Source organism: Echiichthys vipera (assembly GCF_963691815.1).
Source record: "Echiichthys vipera genome assembly, chromosome: 5".
Lineage (NCBI taxonomy): Eukaryota > Metazoa > Chordata > Actinopteri > Perciformes > Trachinidae > Echiichthys > Echiichthys vipera.
This window is the reverse complement of record NC_139830.1, coordinates 32,051,836-32,079,446: the sequence shown is the minus strand read 5'-3', so window position 1 is coordinate 32,079,446 and position 27,611 is coordinate 32,051,836. Positions and strand designations below refer to the sequence as shown.

The 27,611-nt window shown below is 42.4% G+C and overlaps 1 protein-coding gene across 2 annotated transcripts; it reads left to right on the top strand.

Annotated features, from left to right (window-relative positions):
• akap1b (A kinase (PRKA) anchor protein 1b) lies at positions 1–27,215 on the top strand. 2 transcript variants are annotated; one of them, XM_083913886.1, is made up of 11 exons: positions 1–118; positions 6,892–8,503; positions 10,521–10,645; positions 11,660–11,786; positions 11,992–12,119; positions 13,312–13,489; positions 18,433–18,583; positions 20,466–20,533; positions 20,764–20,837; positions 20,917–20,982; positions 23,810–27,215. In XM_083913886.1, the coding sequence occupies exons 2-11, from the start codon at positions 6,913–6,915 to the stop codon at positions 23,870–23,872; spliced, it is 2,571 nt and encodes an 856-aa protein (XP_083770012.1). In that variant the 5' UTR covers positions 1–118; positions 6,892–6,912; the 3' UTR covers positions 23,873–27,215. The 2 variants fall into 2 exon arrangements, with proteins under 2 accessions (XP_083770012.1, XP_083770013.1); XM_083913887.1 differs by lacking the exon at positions 1–118 and adding an exon at positions 941–988.
• The last annotated feature ends 396 nt before the right edge of the window (positions 27,216–27,611 follow it).

Below are 27,611 nucleotides of genomic sequence, written 5' to 3'. Positions count from 1 at the left end.
ACTGGTGCTTGTCGGTCTACACGTGGGGAGCAGAGACTGACTTTCTACGGACCGGTTTGAAAAACTCTCATTATCACTATTGCTCTCATCGTGGCGGCACCGAGGACCCTAAAAGACTGTAAGTAAACGAACCACTCTGGAGAGGAAGAGCACGTTTAGAAATGATAGGGTAAAGAACACGCAAACCTGATAGCCACCTGCACCATGTTCACACAGCGTGACTTAGTTTAAAACTCACAGGGGTGCAACACACGCACACTGTACAAAACCCCATTCATGGACATCCCCACTCATGTCAGCGGGCCGTGTGAGGTTTACTGTGTGACCGACTGAGTGCAGTCATCCCATGTCATTGAACAACTAGCCTACCGTCACACATCTTCCTCCAACTTAATAGGCAGCACACTCCAGCTAGCTTCTATGCCCGTTGTGTAACTTCCACTACCCTGCTTGCTTTCCTCGTGCGGTCTCTGCACTTTCTGACGGGGTCCCGTGTCTTGATTAGTGAGAAGTGCATATAGGTTGTCAACAGTAAGAATGTAAGTAAGTTGGCTCTCATTTTTCGCCAGGTCGGCTAGTAAGCTAACACGAAGGTCTGAGGCCCATGCAGGACAGGAGCACTCCAGGAGCGTCCTTAAACCTGCGTCAGTCCGAGACAAGCCCTCACTGGTGCATTTGGTTGCGTTCAAAGCTGGGGACTGTATCGCCTTTATATTGTGGCCCAACGCTATGGTCAGTCGGTGGAATGACCCTAAATCGACCCTGTACACGAGGCTTTAATGGCGTGGTGTGCGGTTAGCTGCCCTGACATTTGAATTCATGTGTGTTCATAGACGGTTTACATTGTAACCAATGTGCGGCGCTAGCTGCTAACTTCACACTGCCCTGCACTGCGGCCTCCTCACCAGCCATGCTTTATTCCCACCAGTGTAACGTTAACCACCTTTGCTGCTGGATTTCACGATGACAGTGTTGCGCCAATCTCCCTGTAAATATAGGTGTGCGTATACTGTATATGTCAGTTCACATTAACCATATTTCTGGCACAGCCGTGTGCATGTTAGTGCTGGACATGAGTTCTTCCGTGGATGTTCGGTGTTTTCGGACCGATTCGTTATTAAAATGAAGCACCCAGCGGCACAGTGGGCTACAGTTTGCGAACGTACCGCCTACACGTTTTGTGTGTCTTTTTAAAGATGGGTTGTAGCATGTTAGCTAAGGCACGCCGGTAGCGTTGCTGTTTGAGGTATGGTAAGGTAAAGACACAAGCTCTTGGCTAATATTGACATGCATGCATTAACCTCCCCTAACGTAGGTAAACTCACTGCGAGGAAACATTCAACCAGCACACTTCTAAGTGCGGTGTCACGTAGTCTGTCTGCTGTGTTAGCATTAGCCGGACCGTGTTGTGATGAATTGGTTGTAAAGTTACACGCCGGAGTTTAAAGATAATGTTGATCTTATGTGCGCACGGCACGAGACAGCGGCAGCGGGGTCATTACCCACATATATTGTCATTGTCGATATTATTAGCACGTGGATTGGTTTGGCATTAAGTCGCCGTAAGTTGGCATTATGACCCCCGGGAACAGCAACTTAACGGTGAGTCAAGGTGCAAATTCGTATCGTGTCATGGGATTGTAAACGGCGAGAGTACGCTTCTCGCTGAGCTTTGGTTTTAAGCTACATCGAGAGATTAGCCTGTTGTTGTAGCTAACATCAACGCTAGTAAAGTTGAGACTTGAGTACTAGTATCTTTTCACCAGACTGAATGCGAAGTACACAGCGTAACGGTATTGTTGCGTTCACTGTACAGACACAACGGTTGACAATTGTGCTCGAACGAGGGCCGCTCAGCAATTTGATTCACACGCAATTTCCATATTGGTGTTAACCCTTATAAAATGTCACTGAAGGCATGGGGCCAACAGTGCGAGCGAGCTGTATAAAACAAGTCAAGTGTCAGAGGTGTAAGGGTACAGGCTGCTCGGCTGTTTAGGTGACACATGGAACCAACAGTGATTCTTTAAATCGTGGTGTGTGATTATGCAGCTATGATCCTTTAGAAATATGACAGTATGCCATGTTGGTAGTGTGCCATATATAGCAGGAGTGCTCTGTAGCCATTGTGCAAGCTGCTTAACGTTAGGTTGCCTGCACTCAGCACGTTCTAGGGTTTGTAACATGTAAATACAGCCTGAGCACTCTCCCAGCTGAACACCAAGGTCAGCTGGAATCTTGACTTAAAGGGCAGGGAAAGCACCAACCAACACCAGTCTGACCTGCAACAAGAGCTCCAGATTAGTTTGACTGCTGAACTGCTATAATAACCTTGTCCAAGGTGAATGTAGTGTGGGCCACCATTTCATAAGCACACATACAATACAGGCTCATCAGTTCCTTTCGCGTCTGTCCATATGGAAAGATTTCAGTTGTCAGTATATTATTGAATGGTATTGTGCATTGAACATGGCATATATTATTCATTGCAAAACTGAGCCGCTGATTTGTCATTAGCAAGGCATTACAGAGATCCTACTGCACATCTAAATAGACCTCGATCGCATGGGTATGATTATATTCTTGGAGCTCAGGGACAGTGTATTCAACTTTTGACATTTGCAGGCTACAGTTCTTTTAATTGATTGGTTATGCTTTGTTTTTAAGTGACCTGCAGGTCTCATCTTATTTACATTGTGGTAAATTTTGAAATTTGATGACTAATGAAAGCCAGCGCAGCAATTTTGAGTGAGGATGATTTACATTTGATTGCAATAATGTAGTTAAGTATTTGTTTTGTGATTCAATGACCTAGTTGAGTTGGATTGTGCTGTAAAACAGCCCAGGTCAGTTGTGTATCGTGTATTTTTAAAGTATTATTTAGAATGATTTTTCAAGTATTGATCAAGTATAAACCTGGACTATGAGATACAGCAGTCAAATTATTAATAGAGTATTAAAATGCATATCGTATTGGAATTATCGTTGTCATACAATTTGACGTGGGCTATCACAGTTGTTGTTTGCCCTTCATGTACATTGCTAATGCTTCCCCTTTGGGATCAACATGTGTAACAGGCAGGGAATTTGAAAAATTCTTCTTGTTGGGGCTTTCAAGGATACTCTGACATCTAGCTAACACATCAAATAATGGAGCCCATTGGTGCACTGCTTCTTAATAACTGCCTTTCAGTGCTTGGATGTCTGGGCCTTGAATACACAACAAAGAAGATCAACAGATGATGTACTCACTACTTTTGCTTTGTAGCTGTCAATATCTTACTATGATAAAGTTACTACAAGTGACTCATGCCACTAAGTTAATGCGTATGGCAACGTTACAACAATGCAGCATGCTCATAAAGTTATTTTTTAGTATGATTGTTTTGACAAGGGATAACAGTTCTGAGCTGCCCCATGATTAAATTAGCAACATGGCATAATGGGTAGTTGATTCATCTAATGGTAAATTAGCAAGTTAGCTAGCTAGTGAAGCCTAGCCTCTCTGCAGCTCCTCGCTGCTAGGAGACTTTGCTGGAAGGAGAGCATACAGATGGCTGGCTAGTTGGCTAGCTAGCTTACTAACAGGTGCTTACAGGTGATAGCAATGTGCTTTCCTATGCCCTGACAAGTGTGCGGATAAACTGATAAATTTCACTCATTTATCAGACACGTGGCACTGGGGTTTGCACTGGATTTATCCAAGTTGCTAAAGCAGCTAACTTAAGGGCTGTGTGTCATCTCCCTCTACAAATAGAATCTAATTTAGTGGGAAACAGTGCACCTATTTTATTAGAATAAAAGGACATGGGGCCCACATACTGAGGCTGAGTCCTTACAGCAGCAACCAGGCTTTGACAACCGCAGCCCTTTTGCTGCATGTCATCCCCTCTCTCATTCTCCCCTAATTCCAGTAGATCTTTAGCTCTACTAAGAAAAAGGCATAAAAAGCCCAAAACAATATTTTTTTAAAACAAAATAAAATGAAACGGGGTGTTTAAAAAAAAAAAAAAAAAAAAAGTTTTTAGACAGTTGGTAGATGAGTTCATCCATTTGATATTGTCCCGCAGTGCTATGCACTTATAACAATCAAACCAGCCAGTGTAGTCTTCCCCACCTTTTTAAGAATGATTCTCCATGGCTATGCATTATTATCATTTGTGTTGTACTTAATGTAAGTATTTTAATTAATAAAAATAAATAAATAATTGAAAAAGTTCCACGTCCTGTCATCTAATATTTTTTTTCCATTACTTTTGATGATTTGGTTTTCCACCGTGGTATCATTTCAGCATCAATATTGAGATATTTTAGGCACTTATCATACCAAAGTCATAATTTTGATATCGAGACAACACTAAATTTAACACACATGCACTGAGTTATTGCTCAAAGGAGTTTGCTACTTGTTTGTAAAACACATTTTAGTTTCAAAACCTGGTGGCCCCCGGCAGCTTGCAATACACTCATGCAAATCCTGACGTTAGAATGAATTAAGTAGCACTGTTTTCCAGGGGCTTATCAAGATTTCAGTACTGAGCAGTCAGGAACCAGTACCAGCTCAGTACTGGTTCTGTCTGTTAGACCTGTCCTGTATAAACGAGCACAAGCTGCTGCCCAGTTCAGGAATTAACAGGCCAGTGGACTATTGCTGTTTTTGTTTCTTTTTTTTCTTATTGACAATGTTTACATTTTGTAAATAGATAATTTTATGTTGTTTTTCCCCCCCTGCTGTACCAAAAACACATTGAACAGTGGCCCCAAAACCGAGGTAACCGAGTAGGGCTGGGTGATATGGCTGAAAACTGTATCACCTCAGAAGGGTTTCATATCGTTCAATAGCACTGATTATTTTAAATGGGTCATAAAAAATATCAATAAGGACCAGGGGGAAAATATCTTAAATTTAAACATTTTTCTTTTAAACTTAACCTTTAACCACCTCAGATATCAAGGCAGACGGGAAAAAGAAGTCAACACAACCATGGAAAACATTCAAATGAAAAAGATGTAAACCAATGAATCTCAATGAACACTTAACAATTATCTCTTAACATTAAGGTGCAAAAATAAAGAATACGTAACAAATGCTTAATGAATGGTTAAGGTAATATATGGCTCCGAAATGTGCTTGACCACAGGTCAGAGGTTGTTGCAAAGTTGCTGACAATATTTCTTGTTGCACAGATTCTTTGCACATCAGATGCAGCTTCGGAATGGCAGTCTTAGAAAAGTACTTTTAGCCTGGAAGAACATGGGTCAAGCACGTGGATGAGATTTTTATAGCCAGGCTTCTCAATAGTGCTGAGCAGAAGCAAGTCCCTAGTTATGTGATATGTCACTGCCTCACTTATGTCTTTGTGTCGTTTAGATGCTTTGTCATAAGGCATTGATGCCAAGTACCTCTATGACAGCTGCAGCTACAGATGTTCTTGGACGTTGCTGGTGAATACGGCTGTTCTCCAAAGCTAGTTCACCAGAGAACACAATCGCAACCTCTGGAATTATCGAACATTCTATCAAAGGCATTTTTTCATTGATATTGATTGGGTGTGCCTATCATGATGCATATTGTTACCGTTTTATCGTCCAGCCCTATACCCTAGTAAGTTCTATTTTATAAACACACAATAACGGTTCTCTCATTGTTGTCATCACATTTTCACTCTTGCACCACAATTTCCTATACAGCAACTCTATTAGTTAATGTTGAATGTAGCCTATATCCCAGAACCATGTTGCTAGCATGCAGAGAGCCAGCAGCTGATTATATAGAGCAGGTGGGAGTGCCAGCAACCTTAGAGGTCAAAAGTCCGTCTGTGTGTGTGGCTGCCAATGACAGCCGTGTCTAGAAGCATGGCAGGATATGATTGAGTCACATCCAGACCATGTGATGCATTCCTCCTGGTGGAGGCCGGCATGGCCAGGTTTGTTAAGGAAAGGCATGTGTATGTGTCCTTTTTTTAACATGGACAGAGAGTCACCTCCTGTTAGGCTGCACACTAGGCTCCGGGTATGCTGAGGGCTGTTCCAGTGTTTTTCTGTTGAGGCTGATTTTCCTAAGTACCAGCCGACCAGTTTGTAACTCTGTGAATATTAGAGAGATATGGATTGGTATTTAAAAGTAGCATAAAAGCTTTAAATAAAATGAACAACCTAGCCGGATTTGCCATGACAGAGTTCTGTAGGGAATACATATTGTTGTAGGCCGACCCCAAAGTCGGCATCGCCCTGGTTTATCCCATTGGGTTTTGGATGATGGCAGAAAATAAGCTCTATGACAAACAATGTTTACGAAACTTGCAGGTTTCTCACGTAATCTTCACAAATGAACATAACATTTAGGATTGAAGCGTAATTTCAATCACCAGAATTAAAAAGCTTTAAAACAGACTACACAAGACAAGATATAATGGGCAATTATTTTATAATTTGTGGCAAAGTTTGAGAGAATGTGTGCATGTGTTTGATTGGCCAACACAGTGTCTTGCTGGATGATGTGTTTTTTTTGTTGTTATGGCACCCCTGTCACTCGTGCTGAGCTGAGGAGGTCTGAACATGGCCTGATTTGTAGGAATGTACCAGCTGGCATGGATTGACATGTCCCTGATTCTCCTGTCACTGTCTTTGCTGTCAGCAGGTAGATTACAAGTTACACTTCTATAGTTCTTCTTAGTCGGGATGTCCCAAGCCTAGGGATGGGCGTGAGTGATCAATTCCTCGAGTAGGCCTCATTTCAAATTAACTCGATTGATTTGGGGGGAGACCTTAAATAAACAGGCAGTCAATGGGCAGATTCCAGATCAATTTCCCCAGATATGCTTTGCGTGTTATTTAATGTGAAATATCTCTAACTTAAACAAATCTCTGTGTGTCTTTTGTAACTTTTAGGCGTAGCTGAGTCCTGAGGAAATGCCACTGAGATTTCGTTCTGTTGTGCCCTACACACTGCCCGGAGTCCTTGCACTGATCGGCTGGTGGTGGTACATCTCACGGAAGAAAGAGCGGCCCATCAGCCATGACAGCCCAGAGGGGGCTCAAAACACTGTGGGCCTTAGAGCATCTCCAGCAGAGGGGAGCAACGGTTTGGTTGAGAGAGGCACTATATCCCCCACAAATGACATACAAAGCCCCATCCATAGACCTCCAAAAATCATTAACCAGAGAACAGAACATGAAAATATTTCCCAGGTCCTTGTCCAGGACACTGAAGCAGCACCTTCACTGAAACAAAGTTCTGAAGAAACTGCCCTTTGCCTTGGTAGAATAAGACAAGAGGAAGTCCATAAACCCTCAGTTTCGACTCTATGTTCCCCCGGCAAAGAAGACAGCCTGCTGGTGTCCCTGAAAGACCATAAAGAAGAGAAAAGCTCAGCACCTGCCTTGGTGAAAGAGCTGGCGACAGAGCCAGCCTCTGCTCCAGAAGACACAGTAGAGGAGGTCATCTTACCCTGCCAGTCTACCAAAGACACCAGCTCCTCCCCCACAATAACACACCTTTCTGATGCAGAGAGGCCGGAGCCAGAAGGGGAAGTTGCAAAGAACTACAGCACTGTTAATACACAAGTTGAGATGGTTGTTTGTGCAGTCACCCCAGCCAAAGTGCAGAGAGTGATTTCATCAGAGGCTGACTCTCTAGATACGCCCCCTTCTGTGCAGGATTTCCACCAAAACATTATAACCAGCACACCTACCTTCCCAGCCTCGGCCCCAGCCTCCACAGCCCTGACAACGGTCCAAGACTCCACCACCATATCAGAGAACTCAGAGGACATCTACCAAGAAGAGCAGGATCTGGAGCTTCTAGCAGCCGGGCTCATAACTGAGGTCATTTCGGCAGCCACCCAGGAGGTCCTCGGTGTCACCAGCTGCCAGGTCACAGACAACAGCCAGTCCAGAGTCTGTATCAGCATACCATTGGCAAGCAGCAGACAATGCTCCCAACAGGAGCCAATCACAGCTGCACAGCAGCATCTCCATCTACTGACAAGCCCCTCTCAGATAGGCTATGAGGCCAGAGAGGCCACAGAGAAGGAAGAGCCAGGGATGCCTAATGGATGCTCCTCGTCTCCAGTATGGGAGCCTGTTGAGGCCAGTCACAGGGTTCATCAGACAAACCATGCACAGAGAGGACATTGGCTAACATCATCGCACCAAGCAGCACCAAGTACCGCTTTGCTAAACATGAAACTGAAAGGTGACGAAGGAACCGGGATGGCCGACGACTCAGCATGCAGCACATGCCACTCTGAGGATGGCATCAGCAACGATGACCTCCACAACAGCACGTTTGACAACCAATTGGATGTGATCCAAGTTACAGACTTGTCAGCGAGAGAAGCCACACCGCCTCAGTTACTGGTTGAAACTGCCTCGGAGGCAGTGTTGGCCGTAATTGAAGGAAACTCAGTAGATGCTGTGTGTGAGATAAAGGGGCTCAATGGAATGGGCCTGGGGAATGGAGCTCATGGGACATGTGAGGGGGAGACGGACCAGTCTGGAGGTGAGGCATCAATCTGTTGATTATCAGTACTGGTGTAAGAAGTGTTGCAGAGTACAGCCAGACTAATATGGCTTTTGGGTTGATACTACATCGATACTTGAGGGATTAAAAATCTGATGATACATCAGCCAATATTAATATACAGCAGTATATGCCTGTGATTCGAATCATCAGCCGAGAAGCCCCCAAAGTCGAATTAGTCAGTCGAGTCAGTGCACATTTGTTAGCTGTGTCATTGTACACAGAGCAATGACAGGGTATAAACTTGAAAAATTGAGGCTGAGGTGGCTAAACTCTTGAACTCAGATGTTGGTACGTCTTCCTGTGCATTGTGTGAATGACTCTGGCTGACAGCACTATCAGCTGTCCAGCAGGAGACACTCTTGGATTTTTAAACTGGACTTTGTAGTGAATTGTGATTTTTTTTTTTTTTTTTTTTTTTTTTTTTTTTTCCCTCACACCACTGAAGACGAACAAAGGCATTTAGTCCTACGGGCAGAACATGAAACTCATATCGGCTGTTACTGGAGTTGAGTGTGGTGCAGCTGCTATTGAAGATAAAAAATCAGTAATGTTGAGTATTTATAATAAAATAAAGATGTCTCTAGATAAGACAAAAAGTGAACCACAGCACATCAAATAATTAGACCAAAATCAGCTGTCTTTACATCCTCCATAAACTCTAAAGTCAGTTTGTTTTAAAAGTGCAAAGTGAATAACCGATCACTTGCCAACACTGTTTGCTGTTATGCTGATAAAAGCACCAACACGTCCTTCAATGTTTTGCAGTAAAAGAAGTCTGTGGAAATGATTTTGCCCTCTGAAACAGCGGAAGAGTTTTAATGTGACAGGTCTGCAGGAAGTGTTGTGCCATTAACAGTAGCTTAACATCTGGAGGAAGGAGGATTGGATTCAATTTGTGGATGCAACCAGCATTTCAGGCAGTGATGAGTATGACATGACAACCATGGTGTGCATGCTAAAGTATATTAAAGTCTTGATTTTTGCATTAACAGTATATTGATGAAGCAGTCGAGCAGACCGTAGGAACAGTAATGTAACTTTTTGCTGTAGCTAAACCTGCTCTCGTCATGTTATGTTTGCCAGGAATTTGGTCCTTCCAGAAACAGGGGCTTTGAATCTAAATCACTTTGTCACTATGAATGGGTACCAAAACCTCGTATTAAACAGCCCCAGGATTAAAGAATTGAAGCTTGAATTCTACCGCTTCTTTTATCAGTTTAATGTTGTGATGTAAATAATTATCAAGCTGTACGGCTGACTTCTGTCTCTGTCGAGACCATCAAATCCTCATGGGTAAAAAGCCAATACTTATACACCTGTTCAACAGGCATGAACGTCTTTTCAGAAGGTATTCAACACACGTCTGTGTACCCACCTAGCTCAGCGCTCATGTGAATTGTAAATTACCATTCTCCTAACTTTATAGCCTAGCTTAAGGTCAAACTTCCTGATTCAAAGCAGAGGGAGGAGGACAGATAGTGACTGAGATCGGCATTCATCATTCTTTTCTAATCTTCACTGAGCGTAGAGTAAGAGTATCAATAAAGAACCAAACCTGTAAGGACCATCAATAAGAGAATTAGGATCACTAACTTCTAACACTACCCATTCCTGCCTGTCACACAGTTGGAAACTTATTATGAGGCTAATTTAAAAATGTTTTCTCAAATTATCACTGGTAACACTCAAAATTGTTCTCCTTTGTGTTTTAAAAGTAAGTCACAAATGTTAGTAGGGGGAACGCTTTAATTGGTATGCAGGGACTCCAAATGGAGCAGACGGCATGTGATGTGAAAAGCTGTAGATGCTGTTATTTCCAGTATCATAACACTGTATCCCAACTAAAGTGAGGATTCCTGATGATACAGTAGACACCTTCTAAAGGGTGGTCTGCATGGTCTACAGTGCTCAGGAGGAGCACTGGAGCCTGACCTCTGATCTCTGATGCTGTAAATATTGCTGATTAAGGTGGTGATTTTGTGTTTGTATCTAGGCTCTGACGTGAACAGCATGGACTCGGTGGACAGCGGCTGCACTATGGGTGTTGTGGAAAGCCAGAGCAATCACGCTGCCTCCTCCGGCTCTGAGCTCATCATCTGGGAGATTGAGGTGCCAAAGGTGAGTCCGGACACCTGGCAGAAGAAGTAAAACCATAACTTCAGCCCTTTTTGCACTGTACACCGCTTCACCAGAGAAGTAATTTTAGTGTTGCCTTTCTCTTTAGAAGTGTCAGTGGGACGTTTTTAAGTTGTTCTTGCTTTTAAAAAGGCTTCCGTTTGGCATAAACAAGCTCACATTTGATGGCATAAGCTATAGGGTGCTGCTCACGTTTAATGAAAAGGAATATTAACACTAAATTGTGTTCAATTTCCAAAAGTGTCAACATTAGTATCAGTCTTCAGTGTCAGGATAGGGTTGCATTTGTAGGCTCTGAAAATGTTTGACTTTGATGCTGACAATACCCTCAATTTAGGGTTCTCCAGTCAGATCAATGGAGTTTTTTTTCTCCTCTTTAACAGAAACAACTAGTTAATAATAATTTACAGTATAGGGTGTTCAGCAAAGGGCAAAGATTGCCACCTTGCTTGAGGTTAGACACTTCAAGTTCAAAGTATACTGTATAAGATTATTATTGCTCTAGTTTTCTTTTGTAATGAGATGAGAAAATATATTTTAATAACACAGTGGGCTAAATATTTGAAGTGCAACGTTATCCATGCTGGCTCTTGATATAAAAGTGTACTTGGAGTGAATAGCTTTCTAGAGTTGTCAGCATCCAGGGCTATGCACAGCTGGTGCTGCAGGTGTGGTCACACTGACACGCCTTCTAACCCCCTTTTTAAAATTGCTGTGATAATGGAATGAACTTAGTTGAGATTTCATTGAAAAGATGGTAAAATACAAAAAGGATGTTGTGTTGGGAGACAATACGTATTGGATGTTAATTATGTATAGGGAACAGGTGATGCCCTTTTGTGTTTTATTTATTTTTTACATTTAGAAAAGTCTGAATTGTGGCGAGACTCTTGTCTCGCCACAGTTCACATTCTTCTAAAATGTTAAACCTAGAGCTTTGTATCAATGGACTGTCCTTTTGACATGTTGTCTTTTCTGCCTGTCTTCTTGTACCAGCATCTTGTAGGGCGGTTAATAGGGAAGCAGGGAAGATATGTGAGTTTCCTGAAGCAGAACTCTGGTGCAAAGATCTACATCTCCACCCTGCCTTATACACAGGAGTTCCAGATCTGTCACATAGAGGGTGAGTCAGGGGGATCAGGTCCCCGCATTGCCACCTCCACTTTAGACTCCACCGTTTGGGTCTATTCAACTTGAAATGGCTGCGTAGAAAGTGCATATTCATCTAGATTCTTACTGTATGAGAAACTATTTCACAGAAAACATTGAACTCCACATTTTATATTTGTTGAACCACACCTTCAACTTTGACTTTTGTTTCTCTCCAGGTGCACAGCAGCAGGTTGACAAAGCCCTGTCCTTGATTGGGAAAAAGTTTAAAGATCTGGACTTGACCAATCTATATGCACCTCCGCCGCCCCCACTCACATTGCCATCTCTTCCCATGACCTCCTGGGTAAGGGTGGACTCTCTGGCTTTGCCACTATTTATTGAACTGGACTGGGTTTTTAGCTGCTACATAAAATTAGAGATGCACCTATCCCGTTTTTCCGATCCAATCGATACTGATACCTGGGCTGAGCGTATCGGCCGATACCTGATTCCGATCCTACTGTTGAAGGAATGAAGAGTATACCTGTCCATGTGAGTGAAGGCATCAGGCTTGACAAACATTTAGCCTTGTTTAAAAAAAGGTAACAAATGAACACAGATATAAATGTACTTCATAATTAAATTTATTAACAAATAGCAAAGTGTACATTAGCAGCAAAAAACAAATAACACTTCCATATAAAGTGCACTGCAATCAGGAGTGGATCAGCCTCATTCATCCGATATCCGATCCAGCTAATGAGTCAATACCAGAGCCGATATTGGTGCATCTCTACAATATATTACCCAGGCTGAAAAAGAACTGTAAAAATGAAGGCACATGTCAACCCAGGCTTCATGACATGAAGAGAAAACCGCCACATTTTTGCATCACGGTTGTTGTTTTAAATTTGGTGCTAGTTGGAGTTTATCCCATGCTTGTTTGTCTCAAGATTCTCCATCAAGGGGCAAGTTTCAGTAGTTTTTGTGTATCCCTTGAAGCTCCAAGGCCAATTAACCCATCAAGTCTTTGATTCATGATCTCCCTCTTTGGCCTCTATCTCACACTACAGACATCTGCAAAGAAAAGAACTCATCCAAATCCACTTAAATCCTCCACCTGCCCCCAGCCCTTGCGAATAATATTCTCTGCTTTAGGGACCCACATGCACCCACTCCCCTCTACCAGTGCTTGTAGGCTACATTGCTTTTTCAATTACGGATTGTATTGATGTATGAGCGTCTACTTCACAGAGCACTCGTGCTACAAAAGGCAGTCAAACACCATTTACAGTGTCCACACTGCCATGACACAGAGATGGATTTAAATCGGCAATGTACGCCTTTAAGCAGCAAATCTAAAATATATAGTTATAAACTTGACAGCAGAACTAAGCTTCTGAAATGATCGAACTGTACATTGCCGGACAACGTTGCATTTTAAATGTCTGCTGCATTACTATTTGGATGAAGTTTGGTGTTAGCCATAAGAAATGAAGACTGGATCATGGAAAACATTTACTGGGAGAGTAACCATTCCTCATTTGTCTTCTCAGCTTTTGCTCCCCAGTGGAGTGACTGTTGAAGTGATAGTGGTGAACATCGTGTCAGCCGGACACGTTTTTGTCCAGCAGCACACCCATCCCACCTACCACGCTCTGCGAAGCCTCGACCAGCAGATGTTCTTGTGCTACTCCCAGCCTGGCACCCCCGCTCTGCCCTCACCCGCTGAAGGTAACAGTGCCACAGTGCTGTTAAAGTCTGTGCACACTGTTGAATGTTTCTGCACTTTAGGGCTTTTTCACACTCATGTTTAGTTCAATTGAATCGATCCTTGGAGTGTTTTGCCCCTTGATGTGGTAGTCTTCGGTGCAGTTTGTTTGTGGTGAGAATGGGATCCGGCCCAACTACCAGGTGCACACTGCAATTGTAAGCTATTTGACCCAGGTAGTAGTAGTAGCTAGAGAATTGAAGAGCAATGTTTCTCTCACAGACTGACAGTAAGCTTGGAAGCAGTTTATTTCTATCAATGTCTGGAAAATGATTACAATTGGCTACTTTCACCATGGAGATACAAGAGACAGCCTACTTTACCATAGTCAGAAATATGCACTGGTCCAGAACACAGGACCTTCTGACTGTATTTACAGCTGACCTATACTGCCCTACAAAGCATAAGTTTAGTAACTATGAAAAAAATTAAGCACAAATAAATGGCTTTAAAGTGTGTTTACTGTCCAAACAAATTAACATATGGCACATTGAAGATGGATTATCGTTTACTAGTTTGTCATTTAATACTTTTTATCCAAATCAATCCTAACCTCCATTCTTTCAGGCCTAAAATTGTGCATAAATGATGGTATTAGTGATTTCTGCACTTTTGTAGGGCCGTATGAGCAGAGTGAATGTTCTTGCATGGTTTGTATTGATGTATTTTGGTTCACTTGGACTTTTCTGTGTGGAAAGACACTGAACTAAGGGGAAACACTCCAAGTTCAAACTCATCAACTGATTCTGACCAAAGCAAAGCATTTTTTGCCGCGCAAGCATGACTCCAAAGGCAGCTACAACTGCGTCGTCAACAACCTTAAAGATACCCTAGTTTCATTTTTTTCAAAAACTTGTACCAGTGTTCTCTTTAAGGAACACTGGAGGAGCACTTCTTCTCTAAGCAGCCACAAACGCTCTCTCCTCCATTGGGAACAAATGAAAAAAGATGCTGGTGCTCAGAAAAAAACACTTTGCTGACAGACGCGACAAAATGCTTGAAACGTGAGTAATGTGTCGCGTGATCGTATTTATCATTATAGGATCCAGCGACATGTTTGGAGCGGAGGGCAATTAGCGAGTAGCTAAATGAGTAGTTATGCTAGTGCTAACCAAGTCTGAATGCTTCTAAAAGAACAGGAATGAGCTCTGGAATGAAGTGTGTGGCTCTTAAAAGCGCCGTTGTGTTTTAGTGAGAACAGGCTGTCAGTGATTTAACCTCCAGAGCCGTACAGGTGCTGACATGTCTCTTCAGGTAGCGGGTCTCCGGTAGATCAGACCGGAGACTGTCACTCAGTCACTACAGAGTTCACTGTAGTGAACACTGTAGTGACTGCTCTCTTCTTCTGGATTTCTGGAGAGACTAGATGCCTAAAGGCACGTTGGTGCCATCCAAAGGTCAGAGTTCTATCCATTATTTTATTATATCCATAGGAACAGTCAAGGACTGCCACAATGGCGGCTTTGGTGATCCCCTGGATGTAATCACGGAGAACTTGATGACACTTACCGCAGTCTCAACACTGATTGGCTGTCGCGCCACATTGTCACGCAAAGAAAAGTTCAATCTTTTAAGCCTGCCCGTTGGATGCACTTGACTCGTTTGAAGCGACACCGCGTCTATCTTGCAGCACAAAATGCACCTAACTTGTCGCGTGTCTTGCCATTCGCATCTGTCCCATTCACTTTGTATGTAATCCTGTCGCGTCTGTCGCCCCCGCTGTGAACGCACCTTTTAGACTGGGGTCGTTTAAACACTCTATAGACTTACAAAGTAAAATGGTTAAAGGGGGACGATGATAGTGATGATGATCAGAAAGGATGGAAACGCTCCTCTTGGTAGGCAGCATGAGGCAAATGAGACGATAACAAATCGTTGATACAGGTGTCCGGCAGTGAGTTTGACGTTGGAGGCATATGATTCTGCTTCCGATTCTAATTCGTTAACGGATCTCAACTGCCATCCGTAATCCTGATGTAGCCTCAGCACAACAGTCTCTTCGATGACGAGCACATGCAGCACCTTCATTTCAAGGGAGATGTAGCATTCTGTTGGGTGACTGTATTCAGCACCATCCCTGGTAGTACTCTTAACTGCTATTGGCGCACGTGAGAGGGTCACATACAGATCATATATACAGTATAGCAGTGTTTTTCAACCACTGTGCCGCGGCACACTAGTGTGCCGTGAGAGATCGTCAGGTGTGCCGTGGGAAATTATCCAATTTCACCTAATTGGTCTAAAAAAAATTTTTGAAAACAAAACTTTACCAGCAGAACTAGCCCCTGTGTTGGTAAACTTTGTAAAGACACGACCTGTGAAAAGCCGCATATTTGCGTCTTTGTGTGAGGAAATGGGAGCGGAGCATAAAGCCTTGTTGTTTCACACGGAGGTCCGATGGTTGTCGCGCAGCAAGGTGCTGGCCCGTGTGTATGAGCTGCTGGAGGAACTCAAGGGGCCTCATTTATCAAACAATTTGGACGTGAGCGGGAGCTACGATCAAATCTCAGGTCTGGTCTGAGATCGTGTACGCACAATTGAGCCTGTGGATTTGCGGTGCAGCACAGCAAAACCTGGCTGAAAATAATGAACAAACCTCAGCTGTCATTAAGCTAAGCAGTCAAATATTAAGAACAGATCAAAACGGATTCTTAAAACGAATAAAAAAAATATAAAAATTGTGGTTGGAGCGATTTATTGCACTCATGTGCGTCTGAAGGCACCATCCATGAATGATTACACATTCATCAATCGCAAAGACTACCACTCGATAAATGTACAGGTGATTTGTGATGCCAAGCTATCGCTTTTAACCGTGGTGACCAGGGGGAACACACGATTCTTTTAAATATCAAAACAGCTCGGCTCCAGCCCCCCGCGACCCCGACATTGAATTAATGAATGAATGTGTTGGCGCGCAGCTGCAGCAAGACGCACTGCAGAGCCAAAGTCATCTCCTCGGTTCGTGGCTACCCTCGATAAATTGCATTAAATCAAACAAGGCATCAGATGATTAACATCTTGGTATGGTTCTTCTAGGTGACAAAGGTTATCCTCTTACGGAATACCTAATAACCCGCCAGTAGCGCCGGTGTTGTGCGGTAGAGTAGTAAATAAACTACTCCTATAGGTGGAAACAACAGCCTTCTGATCCAGAATATCAGCTATAATGCGAGGGGGTGCATTTCACGGCAGGGGTGCTGAATACGGCACACCTGTCCAACAGTGCGCACAGGCGCACACGGGTCCTAGTGGAGCGCTGCCTCGGTTTGACTTCCTCCGTTATTCTTATACAGCGTTTTTATGATGGGCCCCTTTTATTCCACTCTTAAGGCAAAAAGCTCAGCTTTATTTTGCTCCATCTCGGATGTCAGGATGCCGATCTGTGTGTCGGAAAAGTTTCTTTTCTAACCTGCGTTCTTCCTCTCCGTGTTTGACCTCAGTGGGCGAGGACTCGAACCAGGAATATTTAGGGGCGTAACATGTTAATGACGTTTGAATTCAGCCGCCGCATTTATCAAGGCCCGCTCATTCATACGCTGAGATTGGTCAGATACGAATGTTTCATAAATCACACGTGGGTCCTGTCCTACGACCAATTCTGCGCTCAGATCTGCGCCCGTTTTCACGCAAGTTTTATAAATGAGGCCCAATGTGTTCCTGACAAATGAGGGGTCCGATTACGCAGGACTGCTTGCAAGTGATGAGTGGTGTGCAAGGCTGGCATATCTGGCGGATATTTTTCATCATCTGAATGAACTGAACACACGAATGCAAGGCCGAAATGAAAACCTGCTCACAAGTACGGATAAAATAAATGGCTTCTGTTCAAAGGTGCACCTCTGGCAACAACATGTGGAAAGTGGCAACCTTGAAATGTTTCCACTCACCAAGAAATGGCAAGATGTTCACACTGCTGCACTGTGTGAGATCATTAGTAAACATCTGAAAACTCTCCAGGAGAAGATGTCATTTTATTTCTCTTCAGCCTACACTGATAGCCTTGACTGGGTTAGGGACCCATACAGCTCAGCAGTTTTTGGAAAGGACATGACTTTGCAGGAGCAGGGGGAACTAACTGAACTGAGACAAAATCGTGGTCTGAAGCTAAGCTTTGCTGATCTACCTTAGGACAGTTTTTGGTTGACTGCTGCCAAGGAGTTCCCCATTCTGGCAAACAAAGCTATTGTGACATTGCTCCCATTTTCCACGACATATCTGTGTGAGGTGAGCTTCTCAAGCCTGACTGCCATCAAAACTAAAAACAGAGAGCGACTGAGAGCTGTTGAGGAAGAGCTTGGTGTGTGTCTTTCTTCAATTCCTGCCAGGATATCAGCTCTTTGTTCATCCAAACAGGCACAGGTTTCACACTGAGTGAGTAAAATACACTGAGATTGACATTTTGTACATGTAACTCTTCATATTTCTCAGTGTAGAACAGTGAAATCTTTCCCAAATATTATTGCTTCTGTCATAATAAGCACTATATTTCTGTATTCCTGGTAATTTATGATTTTGGACAGAATTAGAGTTTGCAAAACACTTTGACGTTTTCTACTACCTTTAAGACCACATTGTTGTTTCATTTGTTATGTTCAAGCTGTATTTTTAAAGTGGACATGTTAAGTGCACTTTTTATTTGAAAGAAGAATTATAAATGATGATAAAGTCCTTTATTCTTTGTGTTTATTTGATTCCTATTCAAGACACTTTGATGAGAATGACTATATTGTTAATATAGGCTACAGAGTATAATTTTTTAACATGTTTGGCTGGTGGTGTGCCTCGAGATTTTTTCAATGAAAAAAATGTACCTTGGCTCAAAAAAGGTTGAAAAACACTGCAGTATAGGACCGTCTGAGCCTGCCACTTTCTGCTTATTGTCTTTGTGTCTCTGTCTGTCCAGTTGGTGTGATCTGTGCAGCTCCGGCGGTGGAAGGAGCCTGGTGGAGAGCTCAGGTCATTACTTTCTATAAAGAAACCGATGAAGTGGAGATCAGATACGTTGATTATGGAGGCTACGACCGTGTCAAGATCGACTCACTACGGCAAATAAGGTGAGTGTCAGAGGTCTCTCTGTAGTAGAACTGTATAAAGAACAATGCCATTGAGAATACCAGTACTGTATATCAGGACTTCAGAACAGACATTATGGAAGTGCTTCTCTGAATGGAGAGTACCGGGGAAACTGTAAACTGAAAATGACCAACCATTCATGTGATAGACTTCACACACGGCCCGATGAAGTGCAGTGTCCAGTGTGAGATCTACAACAGTACAACATATTTATTACTGTGGAGTATATATTGTTAGGGGACCCCTGTGTTACCACCAAACAGCACGCTGGGTACGACTCGCTCTCGGTTGCTCACTACATAATAATGATACCCCGAGGTGTGAGCCCACACATTAACATCTGAAAAACATCATCTTTTTCCTGGTGCTCTCTAACTCAGGGTTCCTCCACATTTTCCATTTCTAAATTCCACACTCTTCCAGACTCAAATTTCCAGACTTCTCTGAGGATTTTTCGGTCAATATTAAACATCTGAATACCAATTGTTAGATGCTTATTATGTAAATGAATGGTTTTAAAATCCAACTTTTAACACGTATGTTAAATTCGGACTATGTATGCCATTATGTTGCCAAGCAATTACAAGACATTTTTACCTATGTGTTGTAGCTCAAATAGGTGAATGAACTCTAAACTGAAATATGTTCAACGCACAGCATTTTATTCAAGCTAAATGCTAAAAATGTGTAATGAATAACTTAACTCCTTCACGCAGGAACAGTACGGATGTACAATTAACCAGGAACTACAAAAGAAAACAAGGCTGTGTTTCATTGGCTTTAGATGGAGTAAACGTACTGTAAATAAATAAAATGATAATAAATAATAAATAAAAAAATTCAATAAATGAGAATCGCAGTCGCGATTTTTATTTCCGCAAAGTAAATAAAGAGCACTGAGACGCACCGTTTTTGCTTATGAGCCCCAGACAATGTCAGGAGCCTCAGGTCCAGAGATGGCCCTCCAATGAGATAGTCTGTGTCAGATGTGTTCTCACTTACTGGAAATACTCTGTTTGGTTTAGCTGAGGGGTGGTGCCTGGTTAGAGCGTGCACGTAGCAGGACAGGACACTGGTGATGGAGCCCGTTCAAAATTTGGTCATAAACAACCAAGTCTCTGGCATTTGTCAGATTTCAGTGTCAGCCCTTACAGATTGATGTTCCTGAATCACCTTAATGTAAATCACCTTTCTTCGTTACCCTCTGAGGTTTTCGATTTATCGATGAGGAACGTCATCACCGTCCCCACACGAGTGCAACGACTGCACCGGAGAATGAGCAGCCGTATTCACACGAGCTCACGTTTGCGTTCTCAACAGTGTGACTTTAATATTACGTTCTCCAGTAACAAGTAGTGTAAGGGATTACAGTTTCCAAAGCAGTAATTATATTAGTTACTAATCCAAGTAACGCTGCGTTTCTGAGTCACCAGAACATAATCAGTTTTTCGTCTGAGGTAGGTTATCTTATCTGATGAAGTGTGGGAGCTGCATGTCAGGGATAGGGTATGTCACGTCGGCTACTATCCAAAAAGTTAAACGCAGAATGGATGATGCTGGACAGGGAAAGGGACTTTTCAAGAGCTGAAAGTATGGGCATTATTATACAGACTAATTTTGCTGATGTCTCACTGGTTAGCAAAGACACTTGTTGCAGCTGCCAGTTATCCAAAGTTCAAACTGTGATGGCTGAGAGACGAGGGGAGCAGAGAGCTTGTGATGGAGCTTTCATGTTTTTCAGAGATTTGGGAAACGTATGAGATTAAAAATGTATAAAAGCTTCTGAAAAGGTCTTATGTTTTCTAGAATACTATATCTAAAATCTTCCTATAAATCTTCTTTACTAACCCTTTTATTTTCCAGGTCGGATTTTGTAACACTACCGTTTCAAGGTGCTGAAGTATTGGTCGACAATATCGCCCCACTTCCAGGTACGACATTGTTTGTGCTAACACATCAATTTCAAACTCAGAGCTACAACAGCGATATGAAAATGGCAGAGCCAGGAGTTCTAGTGTCTGTGGTCTTGTTTGATTTTTTTTTTTTTTACTAAGGCCTTAAAAACCAAGTCCAAATGTTACTGTCTGACAGCTTCAGATAATGTACAGCTGGAAGTGTTGTTGCTCTTTTGTCGTCCTGGCATGTTTCAAATGTGGATTAGGAGAGGATCGTTTCTCACCAGAAGCCACAACAGCGTTGGAGGAGATGACCAGAGGAGTGGCATTGCTAGCACAGGTGAGACCACATTCCTCACTTAACATAAGTTAGCTCCAGTGTCAATCAACTGTAACTGACCCTGTCTCTCTCTGTAAAGGTCTCCAACTACGATAACAACACAGGCCTCCCACTGGTCCACCTGTGGAACATGGTCGGAGAAGAGGTACGAGGCTTAGATGCACCTGGGTGCAGAGGACCGTCCTAGTGAAATGCTCTGTTCTGTGACACATGCTGGTAGGGTTAGGCTTGAGGATGTCAGTAACCACATGGAAGAGCTTTAAAATGTCTACTTTCTTACACATTACTGTCTTGCAAACAATTAGTACAATTATGCGTGCCTGACATGACCGCTTTGCCTGAAAAGCTGGAAATTTGTTTTATTGAAAATAAGTGAATGGGATCGTCAGGGTTCCCACGCATCCTTGAAAACAGTTGACTCGTTTTCCAATCATGAAAAAACCCATGGAAAATGAGAGAAAAAGTAAGAACTCAACTATCAGAGCTCCTCAAAACGGATTTCCATCTAAAAGGACTAAATTATGTCCAGGATCAGATAAAACCTGCAGTAGGCTATTTATTTTTGCTGTTGTTGGGCAAAAGTAGCCGGACTCTGCCAGATGGATTGATTCTGATTTGAGTCTCATTTGCTCAGCATATCCATCTGAAAAACTCTCGTTCTTTTGGGAAGGGGTGAAAATCCTTGTTGCTGATTGGATAAACCATCTGTCCATCACCAACATACGGGCCAAATCAACCAATCAGATCACTCAAGCGTATGACGTACTAACGTACGTACTTACACTCAACAGTCTCCTCTCGTTTCCTCACTTAAATTTGCCTCAAAACCAACGCTGATTGGTTCGTTCGTTTGGCAAACTTCTCCAAATTTTCTCTGCCGCACGTTACCAGACTGATCTGAGAGTGAAATACAACGGAGCTCAGAGATCAGGATGGGCACAGGAGGGTAGGGTAAAAGATCCCTAATCTGTCGTCATGTTGTATTTAAAGTGTTGTGAGAGAAAGCTAGACTTCTGCACCTCCTCTTGGCTCTGTTTTCAGGCTTTAGAAAATCCAGCCTATTGGCTCAGGAAAGAGGGAGAGCTGCAGGAAGAGATCTCACACTTTTCTTTTATTTGTTTTTACCTGCTGCAGCTATCCAGTTCAAATGATCAGTCCCTGATGAGGATTGGTGGATCGTAATTCTGTTTTCATTTGTGTGTTGTCACATGAAAATAAGAATTGTAGGGTTCTTGTTGCAATGAGCCCTAAGATGTAAATATTAGTCAATGCTGGCTGCTAACTGGTAGTTTTTATTAGGTTTATAGATTAGCATTGCTTTCTTCCCAAAAAGTTTTAAATGGTTGACTTAGTTAAATTGGTTGGCATGTTTGGTTCAGTTGCTTAAGTTGTTAGCTTGTTTTGCCCACAGACGTTTAAGGTTTGTGATTCAACTCTGGCAGGCAGCTAGATCATCAGGGAAAAGGATCTGGAGAGAAGCGTGAGCACCCTGATCATGTGGAGGGTGCACTTTGTAAACAGGAAATAAGCATTATTTATTTGAAACAGGCTTGAATTCTAAATGTTGTGAATTCGGCAAAGCACCAAATGTAGTATGACTGTACTGACAGAAGTGAAGACAGGGAGGAGGTGATGTTTGCAGCATCAACAGTAAAGGAAAATGGCATCAACCATTTTCCTTTACTGTTGATGCTGCAAACATCACCTCCTCCCTGTCTTCACTTCTGTCAGTACAGTCATACTACATTTGGTGCTTTGCCGTTTATTTCATTTGGTTTAACCCAACTCTTCCTGCACAGATGTTTCACATTAAAAGCTTGCAAAAGTCTCAAAGGGCACCACCCCTCTCTTGTTGGTGGTAGGCATTTAATGTAAAACACAAACAAGAAGAGGCCAATGAACATCCTAAATATAAACCTTTTCAAAGGATTTCCATTGCTAGGCAACAACCTTCTTTACTTCCTGTCAGCTGATGTCATCCACATACACTGCAACAGGAAATAAACTAGGACTGTTTTGGAATCTTTGTTTACATCTTTGAAAAGGTCCATATAGTCAGAGCAGTAGATTGGACTAATTGAGGGTGGGGATAACCTGCACTAATTCCATCAGAACAGTCATGTCACACTCACCAGTTATTTTGATTTTGTATCTTCAATATGTACTGAGTAAGGAAAAAAAGCCCAGAAGATATTCCCTATGATTCAACTATTCATTATTTTTCTCACAAGAATAAGGGAAAAAATAACCTTCAGATATCACCATGAGAATGACTGAGTTAATTTCTTACATCAAGACAAACAACAAATGTATTGTAAGTTTTTTTGAAATAGTTTGTTCACATGGGCAAATGAAGCATAATCTAATAACATATGTGCTAATTTATTAAATACCAAAACAGATCTAAACATTGGCTATAGCCAGGGGAAAAAAACCCATCTCTGCAATAATAATAATTCATAAAGGCTGCTTTAAAGTCCTTCTTCTGCCTCCATGTATTAAAGCTCATGGGTCGACTAAATGGGTTCGCTCACACCTGAACATAAAGTCTTTTACTGTTCTATGTCAACAAGATTCAACCAGACATTTCACCTGTTCAGATCCGTTGTGGTATTTATGAAAATGAGCACATACATAATTCGATTATGCCCTGTTTACCCATTTTAACAAAGTTTTGTTTGTCTTGATTTAAGTAATCGACTCATTTTCATGGTGATATCTGGAGGTCATTTTCCCCCTATTCACTAAGTGAAATAATGAAGAGTTGAATCATAGGGAATATTTGGGTCCTTATAGAAACCTTGTCCTATTGGGATTCTTCTGGGTTTTCCTTACTCTGGACATTTAGCTTCTGTTTGGTCAACCTTTTTAATAAAATTACTGCAGTAAATCTGGATGTTTTGTCGTGTTGCCCAGCCTTAATTGATCCAGACATCCTGAGAATAATCAGACTGTTTCTCTTCTTCTTTCAGGTGGTTTCTGTGAACCGTACACTGGCAGAGAGGGGCCTGGGTGTTTGGGTGGATGGATTCTGAACATGCTCTGATCTTCAACCCCCAACCATCCCCTAATTCTCATATGATTAGCAGTCATCCTGGGTCCCACCAGACACACCTCTGGATCTAAGAAAATTTATTTTCCTTTCATTTATTTTTTTTGTCCCCACCCCCCATACCTTTGAAAAGAAATTAAAAATTGTTTGCAGGCATTATCCACGAGAACAGCACTGCTTCAGAATAAGACAACCCCCCCCCCCCCTCTTGTTCTTGTACACAAAAAGAACTTCAAGAGAGAAGGGAGGGGTACTTGTAAAAACAAATTTTTAAATCTATATTGTAACTAAATAAAGGTTCAACTAATATTTTTTTCCTCCCCATCCTACCTTATTTTTGTGCTCTGGGCCTTTTCTCACTGACTGTGGTTCACCATGTTGTGTGAAAAGTACGCCTCCATCATCAAACTATGTAGACACTTGTTTTGAACAGTTGAGTTTCATTGACTCCTCGGATATATCTTTGGTCACTACATTTTGAAGTTAATTTAGCAGAGTTTTTGGGCTCCCTTTCTGGATAGAATGTAGAGACCAAGGGGTGATGGCATGGCAGTGGAGGTCATAGGGTGGTCCCTGGTGGAGCACCCAGCTGGTCTGCCCAGCACTGCAGCCTCAAGAGACATGGACTTCTCTGGGGTGTCCACCCAGAGCTGCTGCTGCTGCTGCACCGTCAGCTAGGACAGAGGAGCGAGCTGGTTGCTTTTACTCTACCTTTCTGCACTACAGAGGAGCCAGGGATTACAAGCTACCAGACAAAATGCAGTTGAACAGTTTTTTTCAATTGTAACTCCAAGTTGGGCAAGATTTCTTTAACTCAATATTTCTTTGAAATATTCTCATTTGTCTTTCAGCGAGGCGTGGTACGGCTGATGATGCAGATCATTACACAGGGACTGTTTGTAATCCTCAAATGATATAGGTTCTGCTTTTGAAGTACTGAATATCCACTCCATTTTGTGATGGTACCTCCAAATCCCCAAACTGGAGATAAAAATAATTATTACTATTGGAACTCCTAATGCCACCATAACAAAGTTGTTATGGATTATAAATCTCCAAACCCTTGGTAACAAATGGTTTAACATTTAAATCGTAAGGAAAGCTAAGCTGCTAGAGGTCTGTGTTGACTAGTTTTCACTGATTTGACCATTACCAATATTTCATGTTTGTCAGATTACTGAATGTCTTGTGGGGTTTAATAATTCCAAAGAAAGAAATGTCTGCGCTGCACTGCAGGGTTAGTACACTGAGTGTCAGTGTGATGGCAGAGTGCTGCTGTTCTCTTACAGACACAAAGCAAATGGAGATACCCACCGAGCTCACCCCAACATGGGAAAGTAACCCGACACAAGATGCCGTTTGCAGGGCTGTTCTTCAGAGTCGACCGAACTTGGCTCTCGATGTAAAACCAGTGTTGTGTTGATCTAATTCTGATTTCAGGGGCCTTCATCAACAAGCACACAAGTCTGTCTGTGGGATCACTGACTTTGGTGGTCCTGGATCACTGCTGACTTATGTTGTGCTGAGCTGCAGTAATAGAACAAGAGTGAAAAAGCATCAACACTGTCAGGACTGAAAGAATCTTGTCCCCATTCATTACTGGCTCTTAGGTGTGGTCAAGTGTTAGAAGCTCAGTTTTTCCTGATCTATAGGAATGTGCTCCTCTTAAGAGGTCAGCGTCCTGTAGAAATGACACTTTTTTTCAGTGAACCGATTGGTCAGGAGACAGGCAGTTGACAGATTTTGATTCGAGCATCTGAATTATTGGTGTGGCATGTTACCAAGAAAACCTGAGTCCGCCATTGATGTCACCTTGTGACCCAGGCCCCTGATGGAAATCTTTTTGGTATTGGGAATCAAGATGTTGATGAATTTTTACAAAAGCATGTTTTGACTCCAAAATAAATGCACTGTCACTCGAGCTAAAGTAATCCAAGATGAACAAATCAGTTCTATAATGGTGAGCAGGGTGACTGTTTTAGCTGTCTAATGTGATGTTACCCTGAAGGGGGTTCTAAAGAAGGATCAGAAGAGCCAGAATCAGTCTTTCAGAATTTTCCTAACCTTTCATACCCAATGCGAAACTAAGGTGGGTCTGTTCACTGAGAACTGAGCACTACAAGAACAAAGACAAAGCGTGGATCACTCAATTCCCAGTAAAGAAAACTGACAAAGGATCTCTGAAGTTCCCCTGATTCCCATAATTCAAAGCTGCTTTGATTTGCTTGAAGAAGCCCAGCAGTGTTGCTTTATGGAACAGCTCTCTGATTAGTAAAGCTGTGGGTGAAGAGGCCTGCTGAGCAGGGACCACCACAGTCCTACGTGTTCTCACCTCACTCTGCATCTCAACGTGTCTGGTCGCAGTAGCAGAAAGTTCTTTTTTTTTTTTTCAGACATAAAATCATGTATATCCAGTGTGATGAAGTCGGACCTCCCTGTGTTTGCACTTCAATGTTAGATTCAGCCTAAAGAGGCTCAATGAACCCTGTGAGATTCAACCATGACTGTAATTCTAAATAACAGGAACTCCATGTATTTCATATGTTTTAATAAGTCTATTCCATGGACATAAAATCACTGTTACCCTAGCAATAAGGCAGCTTTTTTTTTTTTTTTAGATTGAAGGACAAAATTGGGGAAAGGGGTGGGCTTTAACTGTTGTAGAACTAGGAAAGTTATATGCATCAAACATGTAAACACCTTCAATAATGCATCTTTTCAGTAATGTATCTCAGGAATGGTTAATTGGGTGGTAGAGTAGAGAATCAACTTGACCTGAGGGCAGCTGATGGAGGAAAGGGGGGTGAGCTGGAGAAGAGTGGAGGTGGATAGACATTGACAAAGAATCCATTATGAGTCCTTAGAGAAGGTGTTGGAGCAGAAGCCATATTGTCTGTTGGCTTGTGTGTCCTCCTCTGTCCTTTCTTTCTTAAATCCAGATAAATGCACCCTCACCCAGCCTCACCACACCCTAAAACATCGGTTTGATCCAACTAGAGTTGTGTTCATTTCTCTGTAAATAAGATATTTGACTGTACTTTTCTATAACACTGGAGAGAAAGAGATCTAAAGGGAACATTGTTATTTTTTTGGTTTGTTCTGTTTCATCCTGCCACCCCGTGTCAGTCACTCAATGTTCTCAAGCTGTGGGACTGATTTTAAGTGTTTGCATAGCTAGACAAGTCATTTGGTTATTTAAATGAGTGGTACGCTCTTGTGCCCAGAAGCATTTAACATGTACAGATCACTTTTGCTAGGCTCATCTTAAGTTTGATTTGTTGATTGTACAGATCTATTAAGGGAAAAAATAAAAGTTATTAAAAGTGTTTATGCTACTTTATTTGCCCACATGTTCATTGGTGAAGGGATATTCTTACTTCCTACCCCCCACCAAGACTAGTACGAAGAGGCTAAGTCACCGATTAAAGATGGCAGTGCTTTGGGGTTACTACACTTGCGCAGTAAAATCTCTACTCTAAATCTCTATTTCCATAGCCCTGCCCCCCATTTCCTAACCCCCATGCTCAGATCGCACCTATCTTTGAGCTCCACCTTCATTTTGATCTCAACTACACACCTTAAGTGTCATGAAGATCTCGCACAGTTGTGATGCTTGTGCAGTGACAGACATGTAAACACCTCATACAATACTCAAAACCTTCAGTTAATTCCCGCTACGGTAGGTGTCTCCATGATCACATTTTGCCATGAACACACACCCA